The following is a 22,005-nucleotide window of genomic DNA, read 5'->3' on the forward strand; positions in this document are numbered from 1 at the left end:
ATTTTCATTCAACAGATGTTTAAGACCAATTAATTCATGAAAACGGAGTCGAGCAATGCATCCTTTCAAACTGAATCAGGATGGAGTCTTGAGCTTTCACCCAGACCGGTTTGAACTTTGAACTACCGGTGTCCATCTTTTCCACTGTGCTTCGGGGTGAATCGACTCTGAGTTTGATTGCAGATGAATGGAATGATAAACAGGGAAATTTAATGTTACAGTACTCTCTCACAAAGATTATAAAAATATATTGAATACAAACTAAAGTTCAAATGGGGATCCCTAACATTATTGATTCACAAAGGAAAAAAGTAGACATGTTTAGGACAATGAAGTTGATTTATGAGCTTTCACTGATGATCCACCGGAAGTCATCTCCTCCAACTTCCCCGTATCGATCGGCTGCTGAGTGAGAGCTGCTGAGCCGGCAAATCAGCCTAAAAGCGTTGGCTGTAATGGAGCAAACTTGTTCGCAGCCCTTGCGCGGTGGAGCTCTTTGTCGAGCCTGCGTGGTCTCTCAGGACCAGAGGCAATTTAGGCATTGCGGCACTCCTCCGATAAACACAAACATGCAGACGTGCAGATGCCCAGAAACGTGCATGTATTAAGACGAACTGCTCAAGGACATTTTTTTTTTCTTTTCCACAACCCAGATGGTGCGTGTCTGCAGGGTGGCCACCTGTGAAGTGGAAAACGTGTCAAATGTCCAGCTGAGTATGAGATGGAGCTGCCAGTCATTGTCAGCACCTCACAGATAAGAAGTGCAAGGTATTAGAGATGTAATTTCACAGCTCTGCCTCACTAACTGGAAGAACTCTCAAAGCTACATGAAGCGTAGTAACTTTCTCAAGTGAATCCCTCTTTGTACCAGAAAGAGCTTTATTCTCCAGCAAAATTACACTTTATCCCCTCAGAGCAAATATCCCAGCAGGCCTAGACTGCAGACAGACACTATGTGCAATCAAGCATGCGAGAGTACTTTAAGCATTCGCCTCCAGGTGGTTCGTAGCATAAAATTTAAAATCTTGCTCCATACTGATCCCTAATACAGAGATTTTTCTCTCATATTTCTGTCCTTAAAAACATTTATTTTTTCATTATCTTACATGCTGTTGGCCCCAGGTGTGTTTTTTATTTATTTTTTTGCTCTGCTCCTGATTTATGAAACCTGCAATATGCCTCTTTTTTTGTACTTCTCATCTCCACCTGTCCCTCTCTTCTGCCCTCTAATCTTCTGTTCTATGCATTGAAGCATTTTTTCCAAAATGGAACCACTTCCTCCTCTTTAGAATCAGGAAGCACAGCTCTTTTGCTCTGATGCAATGTCCTCCGCTGCTGTGACCCAAAGCTGCTGAGACCAGCACAGCTTCTGACATGCAAAACCATCCAGCAGAGGAAGCAGTGACACAGGAGGAAAGGGAAAAGTGTCTGCAATATCTCCTAGGCATTCCTTTTCCATTTCACATTAAGACTTTGGATGAGTATTAAGTGTTTATACCTCTTTAGCTTTCTCACATTTTGTGACGTCCCAGCCACTAATTTATAAAACATTTTATTAGGATTTTGTGTGACGGACCAGCACACAGCTGTGAATCAGAAGAAAAATTAGACATATTTTTAACCTTTCCAGATCTGGAAAGTGTGTTTGCATATGAATACTTCCTATAACCACCTTTCCACTCTATTCTTGACCTGTCATGCAGCCTCAAGCAGGCTTCCTTCAAGAACTGCTCTGAATTTAGCTCCATCCATATTACCATCAGCTGTCTTTGAAGGAAAACATCATGACGGTGGTGTGTTCAGGTGCTTTAAAGTATTCGTTATTTTGGGTCAAATGGTTCCGCTCTGGTCTCATCTTAACAAGAACACCTTCTTCTATATGTGTGTTGTCCTTAGCATTGCTTGAGGAATGCTACAAACAGGTTTTTCTTTTAAAAATGGCTTTCTTCCATAAAGATCGTGTTTATGGTCTTCTAATTGAATTGACAGGTTTTCCAACCTGATCTGTAGATCTCCCCAGATCCTTAGCTGGGTCTCTTAGCTGCTTCAAATTCATAACTTAATCCCTAAAATGTTGGGTTTCTTAATCTTCATGATGCAATTTGTTCCCAGGAGTCCTTTGACAAACCTGAGGCCTCCACAGAAGAGGTTGATTTACACTGATATTAACTTACACAAAGCCTGGCTGCATTTCCTAAATTATTTGACTTCTGGGTGCAAATGGTAGCACTGCATTTGATTTAGAGATATCAGAGTGAAGGTCCCTAAAAAAAAAAAAAAAACTAAAATCTACCACACTTTTCAAAACCGTTTGAAAACGTAGCTTTTTTTAAAAAAAAAAAAACTTCGTCTGGGTATATTAGTGTAGACAAAATAAGAGGGTGAATCTTGGGCAAATGGAAAACATAGGGATTTTTTGGCCTTTTATAGCATAATTATGAAATATTACAAAGTAGACAGAGGTCAACACTTGCCAGAAGGACTAAGGAGAAAATTAAATACCAATTTAGATACCAACACTGAGAGAGTTGGTATCATCTTACTGTGTTTAACAGGAGGAAGGACAGCTCCACGATTGTTGTTGTTCCTGTCTGTGCCATATGCGAGTGTTTTTATGTCCGTAAAGTCACACACCGCACTCAGACAAGTGAGCAGTGGTTTCCTGTCCTCCTGTTGACCTACTTTAAGCAGACACACACACACCAATGCACTCACTGCTGTGATTCCCAGAGCACAGAAGGAAATACGTGGTAGACACATCAAGCGGCGCACAAACAAGTCGCCAGGGTTGGCTTCCTGCTGTCGGCACTCACAGTGTCACATTCTGTGGCAGATTTTTTATTTTTTTTTTAATCAGGATCAAAGCGATGTCATTCTCCAGCAACAAAAAAAAGAGAGAAATCATGCTTTTGTTAATCCTGTCGTCTTTATAAGGAAGTGGGGGGAAAAAATTAATCGAGAGGCTCCTCATTATGGGCTTTAAACAACTTTAATTATTAGACAGATATCAAGCATGCCGAGTGTGACTCAGAACCAGGTCAACAGCAGAATGGTGATACATCTGAATTTGTGAAGGGTGCATGTTTACGTCAGAGATGTTGCTCCCTGCTGAAATAATCCTCCTGACATTTCAGATGAGCTTTCGATTGTTCTTTCAGAGCTCACTTTGCATCTGAATTGGATCTTTTCATGGACAAAAAAAAAAAAAAAAGATGAGCGAGACAGAAAGATAGAGTGACAGAGAAAATCTAACCACAGGCACTGGTTTTCCTCAGACCAGAGTGGGATACTGGAATTGTGTTTGTGGTTACTGGGCCTGAAAGCTCCAGACATTTAGAACCCTTCAGGAAGATTTTCTGGTTCTATTGGGGTTTTTATTTATTTATTTATTTTAAGCCCTTGAAAAACATATCCATTCATTCACACAGAGTAGGTGCTGATTATTTTTCTCTCTACTTTCACAAAAGATCAGGTGCTGTGATTTTACTGGACATGTGTTAATAACACCGGATGCTCAAACAACTGTATAAATCTGTCTGTCGGACCTGCTTAGTTTTGGGCATTTTGTACATTTAAATTCCTTACAATTAATGCAGGGAAAATAACTATCAGAATCAGATTACAAATTATTTTATTGTGTGTAACAGTGTATTTATGTCTCTGTGTGTGTGCCCTGGTTATTATAGCAAAGATCTTCTCTGCGTCAGCTGCAAGAGTGCTCACAGAGGGCTGATTATCACAGCAACTGAAGACACACACAGAGTAAAAGACCAAGAGCAACCCCCCAAAGAACGGCAAGAACACACTTATTTCTTGGGGCAAACAAGGCTGCCATTAGGGCCCGGGGTGCCTGAGAACACACAGCAAATTAAAAGCGATTATGATTTCGCTTGGCAGCTGTGGCAGTGCCAGCAAGGAGGCCTGAAAGGAAAGCCGGGCACAAAAACTGCAGTTTCCTGCTGGGCTGCAAAGACGTGGAGCTTCTCCAACTGGCCCCAACCTGGATCGCGCACATCACACACACGCTCTCCAGAAGATCACATCTGTCAACTGCAAGATTTAGACACACACACACACACACAAAAGTTGAAGTAGAAGTGTATGCCTCATTCTGCTCTGGTACACAGGCTTGGCCTCCAGACATGGTGGTATAACGATCCTCAGTTAGACTTGATGGTATTTCCAGACACATATTTTCATTCCTTTCCACAGCTCTGCATTTCTCCCCATACTCATTGCCATAGCAACTAAACCCAGTAGAAGAGGGAGAGAGGGACAGCAGCACAAGAGATTAGCCATTTAAAAAAAAAAAGCTCAACCTACACATGTGGGCACGTACAATAAATCATGTTATACATAACTACATACGTGGCGCTCGCGCACCCTTTCTCACACATTCACACAAAAGGAATCATTAGCGTGGATTGGTATAAACGCTTCTGCAGTAACCCAGCACAGCATAAAACTGTCAGGTTTTAGTGGACATTTGTAAAACAATACGGTGGGTGCTGAGAGGATGCATCTGAAGAGCTAATTTCACATTCAGAAAACCATCTGCACCTGCCATCCTTTGTGTGCTTCAGATCAGATCCTCTCCATATGGCCATTCTCAGGATGTCTTATGAATAATCAAAATCTATTCAAGTGTTGTAGGGCGAGCTCACCTCCACATTTATATCCCAGGCCACATCCACTCTCTGGATCTTTACTCGGGGCTTTCAGGTTAATCAGACCTTAAGATTACAGTGAATAAAAAGCTGTTACAGCTTTATTAAGGCTCAATATATTTATCACTTGGTCCCATTTAATTTTTGGGGGGCACTGGGCTGGAGGAGTGTTCCTTACCTCTCAAGTATTGCAGCTATGCTTTTGGTCTTGCTAATATCAATTAATTTGGAGGAAATAAAGGAAATCCCATTATTTGAAACCTTGTTCCCAATACCAGCTCAAACCAAAGAGATGTGTGTGCTCAAGTGTGATCATTTGGTTCGACAGGGCAGCTGTTGGGCCAAAGTATTAGCTGCAGTGAGGTTTCTCAAGGCTATCTTTAAAGTGAAAGTTTGTGTCAATTGCAGTGATCAATAGTACATATGGATCAGTGGCAATTGCTGCGTCATCTGATGACAAACAGGAGACAAGTCAGTGTGTAGCGTACTGATGATACATTGATCAGGCAGAATACAGAGGAAAAGGTTTACAGAAAGGTTATTTTGTGGCTAATGCTGTAATATCAATGAGGTTCACAGAGAACAAAGCTTTGCTAACCCACTAATACTGAAGACAATACTGTGGTGTATCACTGATAAACCATCAGTTAATCTTCATGTAGTGGAAGAAATACCCACTGGTCAACCTCGTGCTGTTTTTTCTTATTTCTTCAGATCATGAAGCTTTTCTTTCTACACAGCCTTCTGTGTAGCTTTGGGACAACATGGAGCTTTTCTATTGTTATTAGATCTTACAGACTGAAGACTGAGGGTAACTGAGGCTTTGTACTGATGGTCACTTCCATTCTGCAGATCTAATATCATCTCTCTGATTTTCATTGACAGATCTATTGTCTTGCCTTTTGTGGTTGGAGAGAGTGAACTGGAGACAATATTATTTCTTTGAACAGGTGCGTTTTATAGACAGTCAGAGATCAGGTCAGTAGAATCTGCAATCGACTGACTCATTACTTAGGCAAATAAAAATGTTATCAGAACCAGAACTCTGAATGAATTTTTGTATTAGAGCACACACCGAAAAAACATACGTGTTAAAAAAAATAACCAAATTTGGGTTATTTTCAGATCCAGTATTCAGAGAAATATGAACTGATTCAACTTTGGGTTGATTTAACGCAGCAAATTTGAGGAATGGGTTTGACCCAGCATACTTATTTAGATTTCAAATCCCAAAATGGGATAAAGTGACTTGTATAATATTCATTCTTACAAAGAGAGGGTTCAAAAATCAAGAATCACCAAAAACCAAAAATAGTAAATCAGTAGTATTTGTTTTAAGACGAAGGGCTTTATATGTGCTTAATTATGTAATAACAATTATAGAATCAAGTCAAATAAAAACTTAATATCTTTCAAACTATATACAATGTATTTTTTTACAGCCTAATAATTTTGCAGTTCATCATGTTCAAGAGTCTTTTTCTGAAAATCTATAAGTTAAAAGAAAATGCTAATTTAGAGCTTTGTGCAACAAAACCCCTTCAGATGAAACTGGTACGTGTAGTTTAGATTGCACCAAAGTTCACTCTCAATAATGTCACTTCCCATTGTTTGCTTTGCTTTGTGTACTGTTTTGGAAAGTTTCTCAGTTGAGTATCCTCTGGGGAGAGCTGCAGAAAATACAAAGGAGAGCCACCAGGATCAGAAATCCCCCTCTGGTCTGTCAGCCACACTGATGTGATGTCAATCAACAGTCACAGAAAAAATGCACTAGTGACACTGATAAATAAAAATATACTTTAATAGCTGCAATACTGTACAGTCTAATTTCAGGTCCAGATTAAGTAAAGACATATAAACATAAATCTCAATTAACCTTTAAATTGGCAGATAATGTTCTTTTATTAAATAAAAAAAAATCCTTTTAGGTCACTTCCACTGAAACATAAAGTCACTGCCATATATGTATGACAAGTCTGTCTCTTTCTGGTCTTCACAGAAAAGATTGCCCTTATTAAAAAGACATTTTAAAAGATCATGCAAGCCAATTACTGCTTAAACAAAAAAAGGATAAAATTAGCACTTTTACAGAAATGACTCTATGTGCAGGAACATTTCTCATTCCTCACCAGAAAAAGGTTTCTCACTTGGAAACACATGCCTGCGAGATTATAAATGAATTATAATCATAAAATTAAGAGAAGGAGCCATCAAAGTTGAGGAATGATGATAAAACATGATTCATGCGGCACCACCAAGGCGAGGTGTTGTTAGACTTTTCATAATGAGTCTTTAAAATTCTCTTCCATTCTTCACATGTTAAAATCCTTAAAAATGGATTTTTAAGGCCAACCAACATGTTGTTGAATAAAACTAGCCATAAACAAACTTTAAAAACAAGGTTTTAACAGATTCTTTATTCACTCGTCATATTCTGATGACCCAGTTGATTGTTGTTCTCAAAAGGGAAATGTGTAGTATACCGGTTTGCTAGGTTTCCATCCACTGCTCTAAGAGAACTGTTTATTTGACTTCCTCCTGGTCATTGAACAAATCCCTATTTAAATCTTTGATATATAAACTAAGAGTCAGGTTTGATCTGGACATTTTCCCATCACTACTTTGGACTTGGGTGGCCCATTGTGTTACTGTATGCACTGATGCTTGAATTTGGTGCTCTAAAACTAATCGCATTACACTTTGGCTGCCGTGACCTCACTTGTTCTTTCTTTTATGCATTTTACATCTTTCTTTATTTCTGACATGGAAACGGCTACATATTTTGTGAGCTAAAAACCTGATTAAAAAGGAAGGAGCTGTAAAATAACCAAATACTGTATACCTGTTAAAGTCACCACAGCACAGCACTGATTAATAATTAGTATTTTATGAGAATGCAATGAGTAGATAAGACAATGCAACAACTGAGTACAGAAAGCACCATTTTCATAGATTTCCCTGATGGCCGGATACATAAAATGAGCCATATGGGCTAAACGAGGGTATAGTTTTGCAGGGGTAAAGTGGTTGCTCTCCCCCTCTGCACTGTTGGAGAATTCTTTCTAAACAAGGTATGGAATGCACTCCTGTGTTTCATAATTTGTTCCCTCATTCTTCGCCTCTGCACGTTTACAAACAGAGTTCTGAGGAAGAAGGAAAAAGAGGGAGAAAGATTGTGGGAGACGGTGGAGCTGACATAGATGGAAGCCCTGGAAACATGTCAGGGCAAGGCGATTAAGTAGAGGAAAAAGGAAGGAAGAATGAAAAGTGAAAATAAGGAAGAAAAAAAAGTAGAAAAGGTGGGAGGGTTAAGATATGATTAATAACTGGATGACTGACTGTGTGCTGACCAGAATGAAAAAGAGAGAGCTGTGGGGAAACAAAGAAAAGAGAAAATGAGAGTGGCCCAGGAGGGGTCCTAATGTTCAAGTTGGCAGATCAACCCAAAATTCTGACCAGCAAATTTCTTCATACAGCAGGAGACTGGGAACAATTGGTCCACTCCCCTTCAACACCGCCATACTACATTTCACATTTCACACACACACACACTCAGATTGCGTTTCTATCCGTCGCTGCTTTCCTCTGTGCAAAGAGCAACAGTATAAAGAACATCTCAGCTGCACGATACGGAGGAGGCAGGGGGGCCTGGAGTAGGAGGGGGTAGAGGAGGTGGAGAGAGGGAGAGAGAGGTGAGGAGGGGCTGGGAGTGCAAAGTTTAAAAATATCTCAGAAACACAAGGCTAGGGCCACAGCCGGCCAGCATACCTTCAATTTCAGCTATTTTGGTTGCTTTTTTCCATACTGTCTGAAGTCTGCCTTATAAGCTGATGACAGCAAAGATGATTCATCCAGCTGAGACATAAAAAGACTTTCACAGAAACTTTTCTCCCAGCATTTGCCAGCAGGGCTGTTTTCTGTCAAAAGTGACCCCGGCTTGTTATCAACGTGTATTCATGCGTCTCCGAGGTCGCAGGTTAGAAACCGAAAACTTGGGGGTCGGGGGGGACTGAAACTGAAAGCAGACATGGTAATGCAAGACACTGAACCCTTCCACCTCTGTGTCTGTAACACATCACCACTAATCTCCAAAGGGCCAAATGGACAAAAAAAATGTAAAAAATGTTCATGTTTTTTTTTCCCCTTTCTAATCAATGAGTCATGTGTTCTAGTCACTGTCTGTGTATTGCATGCACTCTGCAGGATTTTTTGTTTGTTTGGAGGTGGGGCGGAGGGGGTGATCTAACTGTGCCCTCTTATGTGCAGCAGGTTGAAGATGATTTGCCTTCAAGGCAAGTGTGTCATTCTAGACTTGGAGATTTGGCTTTTATAATCAGACCCACACACGCAGCAAAACTGTGCCACAATACCATGACACGCAAAGTTTAATCAAACATCTGCAGCATTTTTTTTTAGCAGTGTCATAGAAGCCTTTGTTCTCCCTAGCTTCACAATTCAGCCATGTAAATGTGTGTGTGGTGGGGTGTGTAGGCGTGTGTATCATTGCTGTGGGGGATCCTTGTTCTCGCTGCATGCATGAGTCAACATCAGTCCCCCTTACTCACAAACAGGCTCAGATGGGAAAAGGAACATGTACAGTTTAGATGCAAGAGGAAGACTTGAAAGAGACCTTTTAGAGAAGAACAAGAGACAAACTTCAGAAAAGATTGATAAAGATTAAAGCTGCAGAGTTTAATCTATAGCTTGTAACCTGCCACCCCCCATGTAAAGTCACTTTTCTTCCAGTCGCTCAGAGCTCAGGTGAAGCAGTTTGCTACGTTTATTAGCAGAATGAGTTAAATGTCAAGATTCTTCATCTGAAAGTGTTACTTCATGGTTTGGGTTCTTTGGGTGGAGGAAAATAGAGCATTGGGAAATCTTGTTCCTTACTGTCAGTTTTGTTTATTCATCCATCCATCCAGCCAGCCAGTCAGCCAGTCAATTATGACTGCAGCTTTTTGTGAATTTTTCCCGATGTTTAAAGCACAGAGATTATTCTACTATGAAAGGCCTTTGAGTTTTCTTTTACTTTCACAAAATACTAATTTTTTTTCTGCATTCTCTCACATAAAAAAAGAAGCATTATCCAAATCTATTTCATTATTAAATCGGCAGCTTGGATTTCCAGGCTCTGGCCCATGAGTCTAATTGACTGTGGGCATCATAAGCACACCATTTTCCAAATGGTTTGTCAACAGTCTTTGCTGGGAAGCAGGTCTCCCTAATGGCCCTCTGGTAGGTAGCCTGCTAATGTGTTGCACAGAGTTAAAGTGGAACGTGCTTTTGTCTTTCATTTTACTATCCCTCTACCTGTGTACAGTGTCCTCTTGGCTGTCTCTATCACATTGACTACTCAGTCAATAGTCCTTTCCATGCTGTGTTGTCATTATGTCACGTAGAGTAGTGTGCAAAATTCTTGACTCTTTCCCCACACATTTCTGTGTTGGATCTAAGGATTAAAGATTAGTTTTACCGGTATGTGAATATTTTTTGATAAATCACTTGTTTAGTTGCCTTGCTAGGAAATTTAACTGTGAGCGAAGTGGAAAAAGACTCTAAAACTCGAGGGACAAGCTCCCGTTTGTGTTTACTCATAATAGATAGCTAGCATACAAACATCTCACAAAGACAGTTCACCTTTCTGTTGTATAACTGAAGCATTTAAAATGCCAAACATGATGTATGACGCATATTTACTTAGAGCTCTTAGCTGAAAACTTGGTAAACAGTAGAACATTGCAGGAGCATAGGATCTGTGTCAAGTCTAACCTTTTTTTGTCTTCTGAAGACATGATGTTCATATACCTTTATTCTGCTGAAAACAATATTAATGTCTTTGTTTACAATCTACTTGTTCACACTGATGCTGCCACAGCATCAGTGACAAAGTCCATAGAAAACGCTGAAAGACCTTCAGAAGGCCTGGAGAACCATCGATCAAAGCAACTTCTTACTCCCCAAAACAAATTTCGTGAATAAATCAGCTGTGGTTTGAAACTTTTGCTCAGTGCCATATTTACGGTAAGCATTATTCTTTCTAAATTGTCTCAGTCATGCAAGCCGTCACACACACACACAAACGGCTGCTTTCCAAATAAGTACTGCTTGTATTTCAAGTCATATTGATTAAAATGTGGAAACAATTTGTGGCAAGGGTGTCTGTGCATGAAGCCACAGAAAGACTCTGATTAGCCCCACAACCTTCTGAGGAAAAACGAATGTGTTACACGCAGGAACGACGGCTATCTAGCAAGGCATTTAGTCTCAATGACAGCAGCTGAAATCGCACAAGTTTCTCTATTTTTTCTCTCTGAAAAGTGTGAGAGGAGTTGATGTCTCTCTGCATGCAAGCATCAAGAAGGCAAATACATTTGTGTCATCATTTAGCATATAAAGTAATTATTTCCATGATAGGTAGGAAATGAATCATCCTGCTCTCTGACATTTCCTCCGGAGTCTACTGAGAAGCCTTTTCAGAATTGATGACTCAGCATTTTTCATTGACAGATTTGTCCAGGACAACCAAACAAAAGCTGTGACGATGATGACGATGATGGTCACATCAGAAATCCGGCAGCTCACACTTCTTTGTCACATAGTCCTTTGAAAAGATATTTACCCCGTTATGTACTTTTATCTATTTTTTTTTTCTTTTTTTCAAAATGAAATGTTTCTGTTTATAAAAGAGACAAAGAGAACCTGAGTAAATACAAAAAGCTATTTTCAAGTAAAATGTAATTAAGTTATATGGTGCCTTTCAAGATTTAAAATTTAGTAAATGCTTCACCACCGTGAGCGAAGAGCAAAAAATTAAGAGAAATTAATAAAAATAATATTTTAAAAATATGTTTCTATTAACAAACAAGTTCGAAAGCAGATAATTTCAGAGTCCCGGTGTCAGTGAACAAAAAGCTCTGTCTCCCTTCGTGGTCATCTTAGTATGTGGAACCATAAGTAGAACCTGAGCATGGGACGTAAAGGTGAAGAACCCATCTGAGAAAATCTGGTGCCTCTCTGTGTAAAGCTCTCCAAGTCAGTAAAAGAATTGCAGTCTGAAATCAACTTGAAGCAAGATGTACTTGCATCCAGATTGGAGTCACATGTGGAAACCTGGAGGATTTTAATAGAAGCCTGGCAGCAGCCTTTTGAACAACTTGCAGGAGACTTATGTGTAGTGTGTTGCAATAATCTAGTCATGAGGAAGCAAAAACATGAATAATCATGTTTAGGATGAGAGAAAATGGTATTTAGATTGGCAATATTTCTCAGATGATAAGAACAAGAATAAAACAGAGACTTGACATGCATCCGAAGTAAAAACCAGAATCAAAGTGCATCCCAGGGTTCCTTACAGAGAATTTTGGCAAAATAACTAAGAGGTCTAAAGGTCTCTTTTGTCCCAAACATACATTTTCCTGTTGTAAAGATAATAATTTCAGTTTTATTTTCATTTAATTGAAGAAAGAAGTTTGCCATCTACTCTTTACTAAAGGCTAAGCAATTTACCAAACAGTGGAGTTCAGACATTTTATCCGGGTAAACCAAATGAATATCTTCTGCATAACAATGTATTTAAAGGTTGACGGCCACAAGGGAGAGCAAGTACTATAAAAACAGAACAGGTCCAAATACCAAACCTGGGGGTACACCAAATAGAATTGAATAAATAGAAGATCTGTATTTACATTGTTATTTTTAGCTACTGATTTCACTTAACAAAACAGGATAACCAAATAACCCACGACCTTTGTGAAAAGGAATCCTGAGTAAATTGTGATATATCTGTTGAGTTTCACCACCCATACACAGAGAAATGCATCACCCATAAATCAAGAAATCACTTCAATAGAACATATTAACACATGAAGTAGGAAAGAAATTTGGAAAAAATGGTCAATTGTGGAGACTTCCAGTGCCGATTTTATCCTTAGTTCTGATGTCGATACCACATGAAAGGAGAAAAGGTATTCGCAGAGGAGTTTGAAGACCAAAACCGCTGTTGACAGTAAAGAACTGGAAAGCCCATCTCAGATTTCCCCCCCAAAAAAAAACATTTTGATGACTTTTCAGAATTCTGTCGACTGACAAATCAAAAATGAAATTTTTTGGAAGTGGTGTCCAGTTACACGTTGCCTAAAACTAAACCCAGCATTTAAAAAAGGAACAACATAACTGTGGTCAAACATTAAACATGCCTTTGGTAATGTGATGGTGTGGGGCTGCTGGGCTTAGGGTTGAATTTTGCTGTCTACCAAAACAAACTTGAGGAACAATCTCCCACCATTAGTTTGAGATCTTCACCTCCAGCTCTGCAATTCCACTCTAAAATAGCTCAGAACAAAAACAGAGTAAATATTTTTAGAATGGTCTAATCAAAGTTTGAACTTACAACTAATATGTCACGACTGTAAGCATTACCATGCAACCCTGCAATGTGGTTCAAAATAAAGAGAGTCAAAATGTATCCACAACAATAAAAGAAGACTCTTTGTCAGTAGTTCATAGTAAAATTAGTTGCATGCATCTTGTGTTAACTCAGATTATGATTGCCTTATATAAAAACTAGTGTTGTGTTGTGTTGTTCAAAAACCACAGAAAACTGCAAGTGGGTTTTTTTAATGGCACTGTTTGTCATTTAACCTCAACTATTCCAGTTAAGATTTCCAGACAGTGTTTCAGCTAATGTTTGTTAGAAACACTCCTCCAAAGACAAAAAAGACATTATGTGCTGCAGTGACATGCCTGACCTATGAGAACAATGGTGAGGGCTGAGGAACTACAAGTCCGGCCTGCATTGTTCAGTGTTTCCTATAAACAACACAACAGCGCCTAAAAGTTATTGCAGAGGTCACGGTTTCTTCCACCTTATGTGTGCTTATTGTGTTGTATTAAAGTTCTGATCAACATCAGCGTTAAAAAAGCTATTCCCTTTCTCACCTCTTGGCCTTGGTTCATTAGTTACTGGTAGGTAGCATTCACATAACCCAGCTGACAGACAAGCAGACGGGCAAAAAAAAAAGTCGCTGAAAACAGCAGCATATCCAGATCTAACCTGGGAGAAGAAACAGTGAGGTCGTCTGTGTTGTGCTACCAGAGGGCATGTTCCGGTAAACAAGTTTAAATTTATTATGCGATGTCAGAAGAAACAAAGCAAGTAATGAGATTTTAATGGTGGTGATTAAAAACAGTTGTAGAGCACTACCCCTGCTAATATTTTCCCTCTGAAATTATGTTTAGTACATAAGTTGTTGCAGACAATACCTCAGCGTAATAACAAAATGTGCAAGGGAGTAGTACAATAGGACATAAGAAATTGTTACAGTAGACTTCCAGTGGTAGACTAACAGCATTGATGAAGGACAGATGAAAGGAAAAGCTATATGGTTTTAAAAGATATTTTCAAAATAAAATACATTTTGTGTTTCTACCAGCTTTGCACATCAAGAGACTGAAATAGCTTCTCTAAAACATCTCAAAGTGACTCACGTTGAACAATGAGCATCTGTGAACATAAATGTTCAGGTCTTAACACTGGTTATGAATTGGAGGTAGGTCTGGACTTTGACTAGGCCACTCTAGCATATAAAGTCACTTTGATCAAAGCTCTGGCTGAATGTTTAGGGTGATTCTCCTGCTGGGAGGTGAAACTTAAAAAAAAAAATTTGTTCATCCACATCAACGCTGATCTTTTTCCCCTGTTGTTGACGAAGAGAAGCGTCCAACAGCATGATGCTGCCGCCTTCATGTTTCAGTGTGGATGTGGTGCATTTCATAATGTGATGTGTTAGTAATATTCTACATATATAGCTTTGAATGTCAGCCAAAAAGTTCTGGTTGCACTGACCAGAGGACGTTCTTCCAGATGATCATCCCCAAGATGAATTGTAGCAAACATGACTACTCTTTGTTGCATTGTTTTATCAAATGAAATCACAAAAAAATAAAAATTAAAGCTTCTGGAAAATTGTGAGTGAATTGAAAGTGCTGACTTTGAATTCAGCACTTGGTAGGTACTGCCTCGCTGTTCTGGAGCCAGCGTTGACTCTGTTTAGACTGAAGTGGTTAAGCTTGGTGCTTACTGTTAAAAACTGGAAGCACGCAAATATTTTCCAACTGCCTGATTGCTGTTTTATTTTTCAGACAGACTGTCAGCACAGATAATCAGGTGATTCAAGTGCTTTAAAAAATGCAATATGTCAAGAGAGAAGCTAAGTGTTTATTAATGTTAGTCCTCTAAAGCTGGAGGCGATTTGGAGTCAGACTTCAGCAGCTATTAGAGGTTTGGGTTTTGTATTCCAGCATTGTCATCATGTTCATCTTTTAATAACAATGTAGTCATGAAATAGCACATTTTATTGTATGAAGGAATAAGGTTTCTTTCTTGAGCTGTTAATGGGCATTGATGATATTCAGTTTACTAAGCGTAGTTGTGCATGGCTGAGTGTCAAACAAATTTGCTTATTTGCAGAGACTGAAGTATTTCCAACTAATAGACTCAAGCTCAGACCATGAACTCCAGCTCTCATTCTGAAGGAGGACAAACTGTTCAACAGCTGTTGATATTTTTGCTCCAAACAAATAATTTTTGCGGCCAATCCCGCTGACAGTTCCCAAGGCTGAAACGTGTCAACTAGCAACACACTGTTTTCGTTGGCAGATGTCTGAGCACCTTCAGTGCCCATTGTTTTGATTAACGTGGCTCATTGAGAGACAACAGATTACTTAGCTGTGTTCAGAATGAGAGTAGGCTGTTGATCTTTTACATGTTGTACTTTACTGCCAATATAGTCCTGAAACACTACAAGTTGTTTGAAATTGGGAAAACTGTGTTTATTAAGACGCCTTTTAATAGTCTGAAATGTTTAATTCCTCCAATCCCCCACATGTTTACATATTGCGAGCTAAGCGTGTGTGTGTATTTGCTATGATAACACATGCAGAAGGTGTAGTAGGGGAGCAGCAGACGATGGAAAAGGAGAATATCCATTACATAAGCGATTAAAACCAAAGGAATGTAAGGTATGCGACCAAGAACCCTGGCCAATAATGTGAAAGTCAACTCCAGGAGCCCCCCTGAGTACGGAGACTCGGTGGGTAGCTCCACTGTACGTACCTTTGATGTAAAAGAGAACAAGCACACACCAGGGCACCAAGGCATAAACTCATATCATGCAATTAGACACCACTGTTGTTTTTACTTTGCTTTGGGCCACAGCAGCAGAGGTCATACTCTATGGGAGTGCAAAGCAACAGCAAGGACAGTGAGGCGACTGGCACACAGTTAGCGACAACCAAGCAGGAGAACTTTCAGCTCTACAGCAGAATGAGAGTATTTATGCTGCTTTTCTTTACAACGAGAAAGCACGATTTGGAGACAAAGAAGGCAAGAAGGCTGAGTTGGACAAAGATAGGTCCGAGTCATTGCTTTGCAAGTTACCAGTAAAGTTGCAGTCTTTCCACTCAGCTGGAGGCTATCAAATCAAATCCCAAAGAAAGAGATTCTGATCACAAGTGAAGTTAAAACACCGTGGCAAAACCAGGAACAAGCTGCCAGGGCAGGGGAAAAGCCTAAAATCATAGCTTATGGGGAAAATACTCATTTTAGTTTTTTTTGCTAGATATACAGAAGTCATGAAGAAACCAGGGCCTGCTTTAAATAGCAGTTTAAAATAGTAAACTTTGTGTTTTAATGATTGGCTATGCACACACTTTTGTCATTGGTTCCAGCCAATAATCTGCACGTTTGGCAGAATCATATGACTACTTGTCGCTACCACAACAAGATCTGTAATTGATTGTGAACTCTACAAGAGAAAAAAAGATAAGTCTCCACTTGGCACACTGATGCTGGATTCTATAGCAGCAGAAAGAGAGTGGAAGGACATGAGAATAATTAGACGTTTTAAAGTTAAGAGACTATAGTCCTTACTTTGCATATGACAGCATCCTCTATGAAGAAATCAGTGACAAGAAAACATGCCAGGACCATAGTATGAACAGAAGTATTATAGTCTGTCTTTGGTTTACCTAAAGCAGATCAAGGCCTATATCTTTTGGGTTTTTTAACCCCACTTTCTTTTCCAGTTAGTCTTTGTTCTGACACTTGCAGCTTCTTGTTGTTCCTTTGTTGAGTTCTGGAGTTATTTCCTTGGTTATTACTGTAACAATTTGAGATAACTTCCACTCCTCAACACATTTGCATAAAACACTTTAAAATGTGTCTTTTCTCCTTTTCATCACAAACGCAGCTCTACAGAGAGTGATGCAGGGCAGCAATGTGCTCACCCTGCAGCACCCTGCAGTCTTTGGGGGGCTGAAAGCTTAAATGTCTGGAGCGAAGTCAGTCAGTTGGCCTCAGGCAAAACAGCACCATGTTGTCTGGATTGGTGGATGTGTCTGTGGCTTCACATCAATCTGATCCAAGCATGTTGTCAGTAGATGCTCTGATATCAATTTTGAAATTAATTTGCCCAATTTATTATCTGCATTAATAAAAATGGCTATGATGACAGCCGAGCAATATCAGATCGTAAAGCAGGCTAATTATGAAAGAGTTTAGTAATTTTATAAGAAATTATTAAATCACCTTCTGCAAGCTCTGTATCAACCTTGGATGCACTGCACAGCCGCATAATATAGCTCATATTTATCCAAGGGTTAGCAATAAATATGAGCTGACAACGTAAATAGCATTTGCTTTGTATGCTAGTAGAGATGATGCTTTGTGTTTAGTGCAACACAAGATGTATTAAGATGTCCATGCTGCTTTGGGGTGTCCGTGTGTCACTAACAGGATAGTGTCTGCACAAAACCACCCTGTTGGAACGGCATTATCGTATTTATTTTTCCCCAGTATCTGGTACTCACCATCTGGGGTCTGTGTTTAACATGACCATAACGCGAAAGCTATTGTGTTTCCCTGCTAATCCTGCATCCCTAATGTACCGCTTGGGTTTCAGATGAGGTTCTGCGGATAGAGACTGAACTCCAAATGCAGCAATTAGTAGAAATTATTCAGGTTAAGTGAAAGGGTCATATAATATGCAACTTAATTGGATGTAGAGATCGTGTAAGATGGCTACAAATTGATAAATTCGAGTGAGGTTTACTCGGGTAAGGCTTTATGTAAACACTTTTTCATGATGTCATATTTTCTCATCAAAAAGTTCCAAGCGGCATCACGAGTCATTCAGGCTGAAATCATGAACTTCCAAGTCTGCTGTGATATAGCAAATTCAGTCCAAATTCATCAAATGTTTGCATTGAGTCTGATTTGAGTCCACATCTTCTAGTGTCAGTGGGAATAGAAAGACCAGTTGTTTCAGACCGGTTCTGCCTTTCACGCGGAACACATCATCTACTGACACACACTCATCACAATGACGAGGTCCACTTTCCAAATCCTACTCACAAACAAACTTGTGTTCCCCTCTCTGTCTTACAGGGGAGAGTGTGTGATGCACTCCGTCCTTCCTGTTTCCCACTGTGCAGTCTTCTGGGGGGAAGGACATGCTTTGCCTGCTTGGATCCGGACGTGTATCACACACACTCAACCACACACGCACAAACACCCCTGTTGCTTTTGATGGGGGTGCAAACTGAAGTCCACATTTTGAACTCGGCATATATTTGGAAAAACGAGTCAGAAAACGGTCTATCTAAACATGCAGGAGAGGTTCAGCTACTGCTTTAAGTTTAGTGATTGACAACAACTCAAGGAAGATTTTTCTTTTCGTATGTGTTGGTATGAGCATAATACTGACCTCTGACTCTGGCATAGCAGCAGCCACACTTAACTAGGATTTTTCGGAACAAGTGCTGGCAGCCACAGCCTCTGTGGTGGCGATGGTGATGGTGGTGGCCCCCTTTCATGCTGTTGAACCATGAGCAGAGGTGGGCATGGGGCCCAGCAGTCAGTCTCTATCCCCCCCACCTCTCTTTTTCAGCTTTACTCCAGCAAAAGTGTAAATCTCCAAAAAAGGTGTCAGCTGATCTTCTTCTTCTTCCTCCTCCTCCTTCTCCCTCTTTTTCTCCTCAGTTGACTATTAACAGTGCTGGAGCCCACATCCAAGACACTGGCAGTCCTCAAAAGAAGCAGGCAAGAGGAAATCCACACCAACAGGGGATTTGTTTTTTTTTTGTTGTTTTTTTTTTTTTTCTTTTTAAAAGGCGGTGAAATATTCCTGCGAGCTCACCCTTACACTGAACATGTATTCTCTTCTCCCTGTCTCTCCGGTTTTTTTTTCCCTGCCTGTGCTTTCTCTCTGGTGCTGAGCTCTCGCCTCTGTGAACTGCCTGGTCAAATGACAGACGGGGAGACTGTTTCAGAGAGAGAGAGAGGGAGACGGAGATAGCAGGGGAGAGATAGAGAGAGAGTAAGGGGAGGGGTGAGAAGGGTGGAGTCTACGGATCTAGTTGTCGGCTATTCCAGTATAAGGTTCCCACTCCCTTGCTTTTTCTTTTTTCTCTCCTGTCCTCCGTTCCTTTCTCCCACTCCCCTAGTTGATTTTTGTAGCTGCCTTTTTTCCATTTCCTCTCTTGTCGGCGACCCCCTCTGCCATGTCTGTTATCCTCTTTCCTACATGCTTGAGTCTCATTGTGGCAATCCTTAATGGGGAGCCTTAGACAGGACTAGATTAAACGTGTTCTCCTATGCCTGCTCACTTCTGACTCTGTAAATAGTAACACCCAGGTCTGTAGTGATACTGATTGCTATTTAAAGGCCATATGCAGATTTAGGTTGGGTGTCATGCATTTTTCGATAAGTTAGACATGAGTTCAGTTTCTTTAAGACATGTTTTTGGGTTCTGGGTCACACCTCTTCATAGAGAGTCGTGTTCATTTATGATCCTTAAGGTAGTCGTTTTATTCTCTGTGTCTCCATGGAGCAAATAAGAAGTCTCATGTTTCATAATGTTGTTACTCCTGCACTGGGTGTGTGTCTGTGTGTGTCCAACTCTGTGTGTGTAACTCTCGACATGCAGACTTCTAACTCTTTGTCTGACATGGAGTAACATACTTACATAAAAACATAAACAAAGGATTAGCTCAAAGAGTCCAGGGAAGTACCCTGTGAGTCTGTGGTTAAATATTATGGTAATTGTTTTTAATTATGAATAATTTACGGAAGAGATAAGGGCTTCCTAATGCGCAGAGTTGTCCATCTGTACATTAATTGCATTACTGATGCTCTAGATCCATCACAACTTCTGCGGACAAGTGTTATTTCAAAACTTGTTCATTCATATCAGAAAAAACAAAGAGGTCAATGAATTCAGAATATGAATTCATATTCAAGTTTGAATTCATATTCTGAGGTCTTTCATGTGGTATGAAAGACCTCTTTATTGTTATACTATGGTTATTCCTTCTATAACATAAGCAAATTATTTACTGCTAATGAATGTCCATATTATTGATTGTTTAAAAACGTTATTATGAATTAATGCACAAACATAATCATAAACTTAATCATTGCTAGATCATTGTTACCTATTTCTGTGCTGTTTTACAATTGTATTCTGCCTGTAGTTTTAGCAATGGCAGCAGAGGAAGTAAACAAAGTCACTCGATTCCATCTTATTTTGGTTTGTACTTTTGTCATAGGGTAGGGTGGTTTGATTATAGTGCAATTTCTGGTAAGCTTCATAATGTCAAACTGGTGCATTACATAGGTCATGGCCAAACGTTGGCAATTCAGTAAAATCAAAAACAATAGTTTCTCAATAGCTTAGGGTCCAGTCCCTCTGTAAGAAGTAAAGCGTAGAAGCGTATGAAGGTTACTTTAATGGTTCTTAAGGGTAGAGCCTTACTCCATCTTCCAAAAAATTAATTTCAATATTCTGAGAAAGTGTACATGTAACCTCATGGATAGTAATCAGTAATGTTCAGTCCTGAACTGTCCCACAGGACAATATCCTGAAAGTCTTTAGAGTATAACCTCTTCTGGAAAAGTAAAGGTCTGAGAAAGTAACCTCTAATTTCAAGAAGACTTACCTCAAAGTTCTGAGAAAGCAAAAAATAAGTTCAAAAATGGTAAGCTGCATAGTCCTGAGAGATAGCTCCTAAATTCCACAACAGCAACATATAAGTTTGTTAAATATAACCTCTTCTGGAAAAGTTTAAGTTTAACATGTGGTAAGGCAATCTGTATGTTCTGGCAAAAAAGAAAAAAAAAATCACTGAGTTACAGAGATTTCACATGGAAACATGTCAGTCATGGAGAATGCAGCTTGTAAGTTCCAGTTAAGTAATCACCAAAGTTCGGGAAAACAATGTGTCAGAGCTATAAAAAGCAGCCTCTAGGTTTTAAGATTGCAACATGTTGGTTTTAACCAAACAAAGTTGGTTTCTGTAAGGTTCCCCATAAGTTTGGGCCCACATAGATTGTAATGTCTTAGCTCTGGGATACTAATCTCTACATTCTGGGAAACTAACATGTTTTCAGTATTATATAATGTTTTTAATGCATTGTTCACTTCAATAGCTTTCAATGTTTCTGCCAAACCATCTCTATGTATATAAGAGATTAAGCTATGTATTGTTTCTGTGGATTTGACCGCTTTAATAAATGTGTTGATAATCACTTCTCTCAAATCCAGATATATGTACAAATAATTATAATAATAAATATAATCTATTTTACTTCTAATCATACAATGCCTATCAGAGTTACCGAACGGTTTGCATGGTTAGTACAAATTTTTCCAGGTACATCAATGCATTTGCCTTAACAACTGAAGTAAATGTTTTGAACCAAAAATACTCATGAATGTTGATCAACCTTATTAGTGAATCTGGTGAAATTTGTTTATGAGTACATCATTTTTGTTCCACTCATCTGCATCTTTGTTCAAGCATGAAGCAGGTACTTTTTTTACTTTTCCCAACTCTTAGAAATGTTCAGGGTTTGATTTGTAGTCGTGCACTGGACATTCTTTGTGTCTGGCGCCAGAAACATGTGCACACCTAGCAGAGGAGTCCTACATCTCAAAAAAAAAAAAAAAAATGCAGTTTCCAACACTGTGGAACAAACAAAGCAAACCATATTTAGATGTGAACATCAAAACACCAGAAACACAGTTTACATTTTTAGCCTTTCTTACAGATGAAATCAGAGCGGGCCCGTAAAGTAAAACACGTTCTCTTGAGTAAATAACTCCAGACAGACCCGGCGCAGGAAGAAAAATGAAAAAGGTTTTATGAAATGCTATGACATTCTGGCCTGGAAATAGCATTCTCAGACTCGAAGCTGCTCAGATCATGACTCGGCGTATAATATGACTTTAATTTCGCTGCACTTCTCTTCCTTCAAAAGCTGCAACTGTATAAATCACCA

The 22,005-nt window shown here is 39.5% G+C and overlaps 1 protein-coding gene across 3 annotated transcripts in view; it reads right to left on the bottom strand.

Moving 5' to 3' along the window:
- The window catches only part of arhgef25a (Rho guanine nucleotide exchange factor (GEF) 25a), a 62,035-nt gene that overhangs the window by 29,833 nt on the left and 10,197 nt on the right, over positions 1 to 22,005 (bottom strand). Inside the window, exon 1 of one of the 3 annotated variants that reach the window (XM_032574447.1) lies at positions 18,431 to 18,987. The exons of the other annotated variants lie outside the window; for them this stretch is intronic. Coding sequence (XP_032430338.1) covers positions 18,431 to 18,539 — 109 coding nt within the window. The 5' untranslated portion in view covers positions 18,540 to 18,987. Of the gene's footprint in view, positions 1 to 18,430; positions 18,988 to 22,005 lie in introns of those variants that run through there. 3 annotated transcript variants of the gene reach the window in all.

This window comes from Xiphophorus hellerii, chromosome 1, assembly GCF_003331165.1.
Source record: "Xiphophorus hellerii strain 12219 chromosome 1, Xiphophorus_hellerii-4.1, whole genome shotgun sequence".
NCBI lineage: Eukaryota > Metazoa > Chordata > Actinopteri > Cyprinodontiformes > Poeciliidae > Xiphophorus > Xiphophorus hellerii.